This window comes from Haplochromis burtoni, unplaced genomic scaffold (assembly GCF_018398535.1).
Source record: "Haplochromis burtoni strain Fernald_Lab_line unplaced genomic scaffold, NCSU_Asbu1 Contig_144, whole genome shotgun sequence".
Taxonomy (NCBI): Eukaryota; Metazoa; Chordata; class Actinopteri; order Cichliformes; family Cichlidae; genus Haplochromis; species Haplochromis burtoni.
The window spans coordinates 1,442,590-1,453,095 of record NW_024582505.1 but is presented as its reverse complement, the minus strand read 5'-3'; the positions used below and the strand labels follow the sequence as shown (position 1 = coordinate 1,453,095).

The window sequence follows — 10,506 nt, the reverse complement described above, 5'->3', positions numbered from 1 at the left end:
TGTGATTTTAAATACAATCTTTATTTTCATGGTATCACTCAACAATCCAAAATACACAGTTCCTAAAAAAAAGACAGTTGTTGCTTAAATACAAGATATATTTTACATTATTGTGTTCAGGGTCGCATGGATTTTCTGTATGCTTGTCTCTATATTACGCACCACTCTGCGGCATATCTATACTTCCTTATTCACAAAGGCACGGTGGCAAAGGCACTGTAGCACAGCTCAGACACTCTGTCCAGGTCTGTTTGGACTTTCTTGGCATCAGTTGAAATAGAAAATGAAATGTACTTATTGTTAGGTTTTCAAATGTCACTGCACTTATGATTCATGGCATGGTTTTAGTCCACTAATGGTCAACAACTATGGACACTTCTTTTAAAATATATCAAAAGGGAATGCACACCGAAGGACATTATGTACAAAGTGCTATACATATATATACAGTTTAGGAACAAAGAGGAAGAGAGAACACATCTTCTGTTTCAAGGTCTTTAAAAGAAGATCTTTTCTGTAAAAGTATTATTTTGAAAACAAGCAACAAGATACATCTGACTGGGATTGTGCTGCTGCCTGCTCTCCATGGAGGCTTTCCCAGTTTCCAAAGAGCTACTGTTAGATGGCAGGAAGATCCAGCTCCACTTGAGTCAAATACAAACAGATTTAATATGACAACCACAAGAGTACCATAAATTATCCCACATTATTGTGTATTACACTTCAGTTTGACAACACTGTGTATTATGCACCCGTCTTTTGACAGTCCAGCATCTCTTCAGCCACAAATGGCTTCATAAAGACAAAGGGAGAGGTCCACTCTATTTACACATATAATTAAAATGAATGCTAAAATTCAAAGTCCAAGATCAGAAATTTCCTAATAGCAAGAGGAAAGCTGATCATGATTTTCCCGACGTAAAAAAAAACCTGCTACCCATGCAAATGTTAAACATGTAGCAACACAGAGCAAGGTTGTTAGCAACTGTAAAATACAATTTCCAGTTTTTTTATTTTTCTGATACGCATTTGTCAATGGACATTCTTATGAAAAAAATCAACAACACTCTTCTGGTGTTTTACTTTCTGCAAGGGTGGGCACACAAGAATCTGTTTTTAATTTAGTGACATTTAGTGTATTTAGTCATCAGAGGGTTTACATGATGTGGCATAGACATCCATCTGCCCTCCAAGTGGCTATGACCACATGGACTTCACTGCAAAGGCAAGGGCATCTCCTTGCTATCCATCCCCCAAGCAGGTGTGATAAAACTGCTCGTCCATGGTCCCTACAGCTGTGCATGTCCAAAACAAATATCATCATTTACTGTCTTAGTAATATCAGGTCTTACTAAGACAGCAAATGTTTGTTAAAATATGAATTAATGTATGAATTCTATAACAGCAAAGACAGTGATTTAAGTATATCTAACAGGAATAAATAATATTTTTAAAAACCTCATTTTGGAGCAGTCTGTAAACCTTTTAAATATTTTTACCCAGTTTGACTGTTGAATTCATACATAATGTTTGAAATTAAAGTTAATTTAAATAATGCATAAAAAATATGTCCTTAAATAAGTCCCTGGAAACATTTCAAGGCTGCAAAGCTGTGAGATAACAAGAAGGACATTGTAATGACCTAAAAGTCAAACTTTTGCTTGAAATATTAAAGATCTGCATCATGCTTGCTCTGAGTTTCATGAAAAGGTTGCAATTACTCTTATATCTGTAAGCTAATAATTATAAATCTAGTTAATACTGACTGGCTAAACTAACTATAACCTACTGACAAGTAGATTTGTTTGTTTAACCCAGGGGTCTCAAACTTGCGGCCCAGGGGACCACTTGCGGCCCACGTCACCCCTACTTGCGGCCCGTGTATTGACATGAAGAAATACAATGCAACTTGGCCCTTGAAGTTTGGTTTGTTTGGTTTTTTTGTACAACTTGAATACTAAAGTGGCCCTCCGATGAGATGACAGTGCCAGCAGGGGCCCACACCTCATTTAAGTTTGAGACCCCTGGTTTAACCTGTATGAAATTCCAAGTGTGAAAACATTATTTCTAATCTTAATGCAAATCAAAGCTAACTGCTGTTAGATGAAGTTTCATATCTGCTTGACAGCTTTTATCAAAGTTTTGATTAAAAATATAGTACTCAAAATCTTAGACCTGACATGATGCTTAACTTTAACATTTAAGCAATGGTTTAACACTTTTTGAAAAATTTATTTAACCCCCACTAACATCTGGAAACTATCTGGGCTACCATACGTAGCATACATAAAGAGGAGAAAATACTGGAAAATTAAATATTTTTGCTCAAATTCAACAACTGTTAAAAAACAAGAACAAAAAAGCAACTATTTGTTAATTTACATGAGTACTTTTTTGTTTGTTTGTTGGACAGAGCCAGGCTAACCGTTTCCCTCCTGGTTCCACGCTAGGCTAAGCTAACCAGCTGCTTGCCGTAGCTTCATATTTATTGTACTGGTATGAAAACGCTGGTTTTATGGTTTATTCTAACCAGACTCTTGGTAGGTAAACCACTAAGGGTCTTTTACAAAACCTCAATTTATTCTGTAAAAGTTATGATACAAAAAGACATTTTAAATACGCTAATAGTGGTAACATCCCCAGGGTTTGGACTTTTTGTGGCAGTATGTTCTTTGGCAGAGAGACACGATAAGGAAACCTGCCGTCATGAGAAACGCTGTCAGTAACAAAATGACAAAACTATAAAAGACCCGTAAACCTTTCCCCTGTCAATCGCTAATAAACTTTTTGGTGTTGTTGTTATGCATCCCATTCTGTCCTGCACAGCTCCGTGGGAAGAAGTCTGCACGGAGCAAGCGGTAGAAATAAATTAGGATCATAATATTCATCACCATCATAGAAACAAGAAAGTATCCACCGTGGTCCAGCCAGGAGTAGTTGTGGATAATAAACCAAGTGAGGTAGAACTGGGTGGTGAGGCGAAACATAATGTAGGTGAACAGGTTGGTGAGCTTGTTGACGTAGTACAAGGTGGAAGACTGAGCACTCGCCAGCTTCAGCATCAGCCTCAGATGCAGGGTGACGCTGTTGACCTCCACAAAGAGGGCGATTACAGCGCCGGCTACATAGAGCTGAGTGTACAGGGCATACAGGAAACACCAAATCACCTGAGGATGAGACAGACATAGAGGGTGGTGCAGGTGTTTGTACTAATAGCTAATCTCTTGTGGATTGTGATCTCATTGTTTGCTTTTCTTTGCAGCTCAATTGCTTTTATTGTTTGCTTTGGGACTTTGTCAGTGCATGTCCAGATTCAATCTAAGAATATGTACTATACTCAGTGGAAAACCATGATTTTTCCAACATTAAAAGTAATCGCCGGGTAATATTAAAGGATTTAAAGCAGTAGATAATTTAACAGCTATAATAATCCTTTGTTCAGAGTACATTATAAACAAACCTTACACTTTGGTAGGTAAAACTGAGTTAGACCACTTTTGCCTACAGAACTGCCTTAATTCTTGATGGCATAGATTCAACAAAGTGCTGGAAACATTCCTTAGAGGTTTTGGTTGATATTGACCTGACAGCGTCACACAGTTGCAGATTTGTCAGCTGCATATACATGATGAGAATCTCCCATTGCACCACATTCCAAAGTTGCTCAATTGGATTGAGATTTGGTGACTATGGAGGTCGCTTGAGTAAAGTGAACTCATTATTGTCTTCAATAAACAAATTTGAGATTATTTGAGCTTTGTGATATGTCTTGTTATCCCACTGGAAGCAGCCATCAGAGCACAGGAACAGTGTGGTCATAAAAGGACTGATATGGTCAGTAGCAAAATTCTGCTAAGCTGTTGTGTTAAAATTAAGCTTAGCTGGTACCAAGGGGCCCAAACTGTGCCAAGAAACTATCTCTCATGCCATTACACCACCAGCTGGCTGAGCTGTTGCTATTTTTTCATAACCTCATTTTGACCCTATCATCCAAATGTTGCAGCAGAAATCCAGGCAACATTTTTCAAATCTTCTGTTGTCTACTTTCGGTGAACCTGTGCAAATTATAGTCTTATTTTCTTGTTCTTAGCTTCATCCGGTGTGGTCTTCTGCTGATGTAGCCCATCTGCTTCAAGGTTCAATGTGTTGTGATCTCGGATATGCTCTTCTGCATACCTTGGTTGTACCAAGTGTTTCTTTGAGCAACTATTGCCTTCCTATCATATCAAAGCAGTCTGGCCATGCTCTTAATCTCTAACATCAACATGACATTTTCTCCCAGAGAACTGCCACTCATTGGATATTCTCTCTTTTTTGGGTCATTCTCTATAAAACCTTAAAATATCTGGGAAAACCCAGTAGTTCAAGAGTATGCAGGTTACCCTGACACTACCTTCTTTTTAATGGCTGGCTGGATTTAACATTATGACTTAAATTTTTGACTAAACCAGAGAACAAAACCTCGATCAAGTTAAGAACTCATAACAGTCACAGGCATATTGTCTTACCAGTGCATGATGGAGTAAAAATTCCCACGATCCTTTTGCATGTCCCGAGAGGATGATATCAGTTGCATCATGCACAAAGTAGCCTGTAAGGAAAAAGAAAAATTCTAAGATTTTGTCTGTGTTTTACTGCTCACTGTAACAAAAGCTTTCCTGAAAATGTTTCCCTGGTGTATTTTGCATATGGGGTGTTTAATTTGCAATAGGGTAATTTTGTTAAAGTCTAGCACCAACCAAAAATGAGAAAAACATGACTGACCCCTGTATTGAAATGATTTTGTACCAGTTCCATAGTTAGAAGAAGAGCACTTAAAGGTGTTTACATGTGAGGTCACAGCAGTTGTTTCTTATACTGATCTCATGGTCACTAGACACCTTTGGGTATATATGATAGTATATTTTCAATGGTAGCTGTCATTACATGCGAAGCTTATCAGTTTACTGCAATTCAATACAGTTTCCACCAGCATATTTCATATACAAAGACTTCTATCATGTCAAAGAATGCAAACCAGTAGGTTAAAACTGCCGACTGAAAAAGAAAGTAAAGATGTCAGGCTTTCATGTGTAAAGATAAGTAAGTAAGTAAGGATCATCTGCCTCAGCCTGTTCCCTGTAAAACACTCCCTTCTATCTGGCAGGCTTTTCACTGCATCGAGAAAATAAGCCGCAGAACACTCAGTATTAATAATAGTTAGTTACAGCCCTCACTGTAGTGAAACTGTCGCTGACCAACCGCATAAAGTGTGAGAGTCGCATTCTCCTTCACTTCAATAAATCTCTGCAGCCATCCGAAGGCAGTGGGACACATTATGCACGACTGTCTGCTGTGGTTGCCTTCATTAAATTATGTGCTGATCACAGCAGTCTGCTACAGAGCAGCAGCATACACGTCTACACAGCAGACTAGTTGATTAAGTATTTTCCCTGCTATGCAGGAGATGGCAGATCAATGTGTGTTTGTGTTGTGACCTCTCTCGCACAGTCCTGTGCAGGTTTTTCACCTTTTTATGTCTTAGCTTTTAAATGCATTTAGACTGTAAAGCAGAGGGCACGCTATCTTCCCAAGAAGCAAAGCCGCATCATCATCATCATAATTCCAGCCCCTTGTTTCTGAGGCATAGAGATACCTACCATATTTGGATGAGAAATAATTGAAAATCCACAAAGTGACTCAGTTCTCCATTAACCGTAACTGACACCTATCAGCTACAACCACCTGTCAGTATCCAATATTCAGTCACAGAGACTAATGATAAGAGGATGATGAAACCATACATGGTTTAGAGTGGGCCTACTTTATGACTGATGAGGTCTCTCAGTTTATCATTATGATCTAACTCTCACTGATCATGTTCTACTTAAAAAACCCACTCCAATTGCCTGTGGAGAAAAGAACTGGACTGCTCACCGTTCAGAACCATCTGGAAATTGTGTGATCCGTGTTAACGCGCTAACGGAGATTTGCCACGTTAATGCAGTTAACGTCATTTATATTAATCTTTGCACGTTTTAATAAATCACTTCATCCATAATTTCCCATTTTCCAAATATCATTACAAATATATGAAACATAAAATTTAAAAAATATTTAATATCTATTTATATTTTTTAATATAAAAATACAAAATGTAAAGAAATGAAGGGTGGCTCAAGACTATTGCACAGTGCTATATGTACAATTTAAGGCTAGGCTACATGAAGTTCTGAAGGTGTGTGCTCACATTTACATCAAGCAGTGGCTGGATCATCGATATCATGTCTCCACCTGCCTCCACTAATGCACAAACACATGAGTTTGGCTTAATTTTTAAACTGTTGGATGTGATGCCATCATTCATATCTACAATATTACTGAACAGAGTGGGACTAGTGGGATCACACACTTCTCTTTTTTTCTCCCCACTGTGTGATCACATTTTGCTGCTCTGCAAGATAACTTCTTTTTCTTTTTTAATCTGCTGAGCTCCTGCTGTCAGATTGTGATTGGCACATCTGCTCACCTCATCAAACACGTGCTTTGCTGCACCTACACGAACCAAACATTTTCTCTAGTATTTCCCGAAATGACAAGGTCACTGGAGCTGTAAATCAGACAAGAGCGGGTTGACAAACCAGAAAAATATTTGGTTTTCCTACCACAGTAAACATTCTCTTTAACCTCACCCCAACACACAAGTGATTATGAAACCATGTATCCAATCATAAAAAGATAACACAAGAATGAGCATAATCATTATTCCTGCTATGAAGATCTTTTACAACATGAAGTAAACAACAGTTTAGCAAACTAATATTTTAGTTACTTGACAATTGCATCAGTCTTCTTTTAGCACATAAATATTGAAAGAATACGTCAGTAATCGCTTAATCTGTTAGATAAAGCTCCCATTTAATTCTTACATCATGCACTAAAAGATAAATTTCTCAGATGCTAGTTTTGAGAATATTTGAGGCCACAAAGCCGGGTTTCCCTTCCATCCATTTACGGTCATCCAGACACAGCAACATTAAGTGCTGAATTAGTGTTGAGCTTATCTGACAGCAGAGTTAAACGTTTCTCGCCATCATCATTTTTAGAAGTTGCCAGCTAAACAGTTCAGTTATTAAACTGTGTCGACCTCATTCAGCTGGAGGTTTTCTAGTGACTAAGGGTCCCTTTGTACTATAGTATGACTGGCACTCTGCAGCTACGGAGACGCACAACAAGTCCCTCTGTTAAAGAAAATGACCTCCAGTATCTGGTGTGACTGGCCTCAGGGGCACTTATAGCTGTTTGCAGTAGTTACGGTAAATCTTTACAGATTTGTGTCTTCGTAGTAACGCAGAGACACATTGTTTAAACTACACACAGCAGAGCTCGACCTGATCGACGAGTTCTTGGGGGGACTATCTTTGGTGTCCATGGTGATTGAGGGGAGCCGCCCATTTAACTGGAAAGATTCCCTTCTGGGAAAAAGGTGAGAAGTATCTGTTGGCTGCTTCTCTAATGACAGGCAAAGCGGAATTTTACGTGCCCAAAATAATTGCAGTTTGATCAAGTAATGGAAGAAGAATTTTTCATCAGTCAACATCTCTCCCACATTTCTCTCAAACATTAAACTGGAGCTGCAATCGACATAAAACTAATGTACTACTAAAAATGTATTTTACTGGTTTCAGTTTCTCAGACATGAGGGGTTTTTTTCTTTTGGACCTTTAGACAGTTAGATATAATAACATATATAATATGACGATTTTATAACTTTTAACAGGAAAAATGATTCATCATCAGATTCCATGACAAAAGTAGCCCTATAGAACTATACTTTCCCAGTATACAACTACTGGGATGCATAACTATGAAGAAATATATGTCAATTTTGCAGTACCCTTAGCTTTTTTTTATCCATTATGTGTTTACTGACCTGTGGAGACGCAGACAAGCAGGTAGGATAGAGGGGTGTGGTACGAGTGGATGTCGCTCAGCGTCTCTGGCCAAACCACCACACTGGAGAAGGATACATGTTATGGATAGATGGCTCTGAATTTGCCTCACTCAGACATACATGGGCTCACTCCTGGAGAGAAAAGCCTGACTAAGCAGAGACATTAACATCAGCTGTTATTGGGTTTTTTTTATTTCATGTTCTACCATTTTAATCTCTAGCTCCTCTCTGTTATTCTTTACCATTCTTTGAAGTTTGGCATAAGGGGAACACCTTTAAAAGCAAAGGTTCCTCTGTTCCCCCTCCTTGAATAAACAAGCCACAAAAGAATAACTATTAATAAATGGCTGGTAGACCTTATCTGATATGTAAAGCAGTTTGCTAAACCCCTTACTTTGAATTGGAAAACGTGTTTTTTCACCCACTTAAGCAGTCAAGTGACTGCAAATTCAAATGGTCACATGTTTAGCAAACTGAATGGAGCTGACAGCTTCAAAGTTTGACCTTGATCCCATTTCTTAATGTTAAAAGATGAGTCATGAGCTCAGACCCGCCCAACATAACTCTTTTTCAAAATGCTTTCACAAGAACGGTTAAGCCAGCAGGTTTTTCCAGTTGATATATCAGCAGTCTGTTGCTTCATTGTGTCTGCCTGCCGGTTGAGGCTGAACTGATTCCTTTCCTTACAAACCTCTGAGTTGTGCATGAATGATACAAACAGCAATAAGAGCTGTATGTGTCTGTCTCATACTGTACAGTGGCAATTCCCTCCCCACTTGAAAATGCCATTCTCTCCCCCATCCCTCACCCTGTGTGAATATGCCCTTCTCATCCTGGCTGCCACAGGCTGTCACTGTTGCGCACACACCCCTACACACGACACATCATGTGCATTGTCAATAGACAATGGTGTCCCAGTGTGGATGGACAGGCAGATGTGTGCGTTGGAAGGACACTTACCAGGTCAGGGCCCAAATCCCAGTCAGCACTGAGTGCACCATAGAGACGGAGAGGTTCTTCCACTTCCAGGAGCGGAAGGCATCCTGCTTTACCACCTTGGGCACGGGCAGCCTTTGGAGCAGCTGGTGGGCCAACCTGAAAATCAAAGAGCACACCAGTACTGACGGGCCTGGGTGACTCTTGAGCACAGGAAGCAGGGCCTCCATGCTCTCCTTCCCACCCCGCTGTCTCTTGGCGCCTGCTCTTAATGAGCTCCCTCCCTTCGTCCCCCTGACGTTTTTTGTTTTGTTTTTTTACGCCCCTGTCAGCGACTCCTCGGCCCCAGTGATGAGCGAATATATGCGTTAAGAGATGGGAGCGTTGTCCAGGCCAGAGAAAAGAGACGCAGCTGCTGCTGCAGGAGATGATCCTAAGCTTCTTTTTCTTCCCCCCCCCCCAAATCTCTGCAGAGCTGATTTCCAACTGATGCTGCAGCCTTTCTTTTTTTCGTTTCACGTTTTCAGCGTGTCGAGCCTGAAGAGGTGGGCTTGGAGGGGATTCCGGTTACAGCTCATTCCAATGCGACGGTGTTTGTCTTCACGCTGCGCCTCGTAACGTTATGTCCCGCCGCTCACACCCCGCCTGTCTGTGGATCACGAAGGGGGAGTGGTGGAGACGGAGAGCGGGGTGGGTGGTGCCGTCGCTGCTGCGCCCTTAAAACCAGAGAAACGAAAGACCAGAGGCTGCGATTAGATTTCACAAGAAGAACGGTAGCACTGATCCACCGCGGTCACAGATCCTGCTAAAATGTGGATTTGTGCTCGTGCTGTCGAAAACAAAAATAAGCATAGGAATGTTTGGCACATAGACACGCAGGAGGCGCCGCTCCTTCGTGCGTAAATAACGCGCTGCGCGTAAAAGTGTTTAATTTGTGAATGAGTGTGTTGGGTACAAAGCTGCAAATAAACCCAATCTGTTGGCTACATATCAATATTACCAATAATTATCTAATCGCAATTCTAGCAAAATCCAAGCACAATATTAAAATAGTCCCTTATATGAGAGCTTATTACATCATTGTCGTTTTTATATTCACAGTGGTTTCATTGAAGAGTGCGCATTTCTCTTTACTGATAACACCATGAACAGTTGTTAGTAATATTATTACCGGCTGTGTTCAGCCACAGCTGTCAAATTAACGTAAATATGTCCAAACAACGACTTAAAAATAAGCGTTTAGCGTTTTCAGAGTGTGTAGCTCCATCTTTAGAAAAAAAAAATACAGCCAGGCGCTAGCATGAAATCACACCAGGAGATGGAGACAAAACCTTACACGATGACCTCACATCGCAACCAACAATTATGTGTCACTCAGTTTTTTATAAGACCACCAGGGGGGTACCTTACTCTCTAAACTCTACCCTGGAGAAGGGCCGTTGAGACATCCTGAAAAATTCGTCTTTAATAATCTGCATTAATAAAATTATTCCAAAACGGCACATGTCTTTCTGGTAAATAAAAGCCATGCCTGGATGCATCTGAATCCCCGAAATTCTCTTTTTACCTTTTGAAAGCAAACTTCAAATGTGAAAGATGAACAATATAATTAATCTGCTTATACCCAGAGGACAAAG

The 10,506-nt window shown here is 40.0% G+C and overlaps 1 protein-coding gene across 1 annotated transcript; it reads right to left on the bottom strand.

Moving 5' to 3' along the window:
* tlcd1 (TLC domain containing 1) lies at window positions 1–9,722 on the bottom strand. Its single transcript, XM_005932076.3, has 4 exons — window positions 8,894–9,722; window positions 7,913–7,995; window positions 4,509–4,591; window positions 1–3,167 (listed from the first exon to the last, which is right to left on the bottom strand). Exons 1-4 carry the CDS (start codon window positions 9,097–9,099, stop codon window positions 2,769–2,771), a joined length of 771 nt encoding a protein of 256 aa, XP_005932138.1. The 5' UTR covers window positions 9,100–9,722; the 3' UTR covers window positions 1–2,768.
* Window positions 9,723–10,506: the final 784 nt, after the last annotated feature.

Excerpts from the sequence above, each read along its gene's own strand:
- tlcd1 (XM_005932076.3), bottom strand. The coding sequence starts at position 9,099 with ATGGAGGCCCTGCTTCCTGTGCTCAAGAGTCACCCAGGCCCGTCAGTA. Across the intron at positions 7,996-8,893 it reads GGGATTTGGGCCCTGACCTG|TGTGGTGGTTTGGCCAGAGA; the intron begins GTAAGTGTCCTT and ends ATCCTTCTCCAG. Across the intron at positions 3,168-4,508 it reads TTTTACTCCATCATGCACTG|GTGATTTGGTGTTTCCTGTA; the intron begins GTAAGACAATAT and ends TCTCATCCTCAG.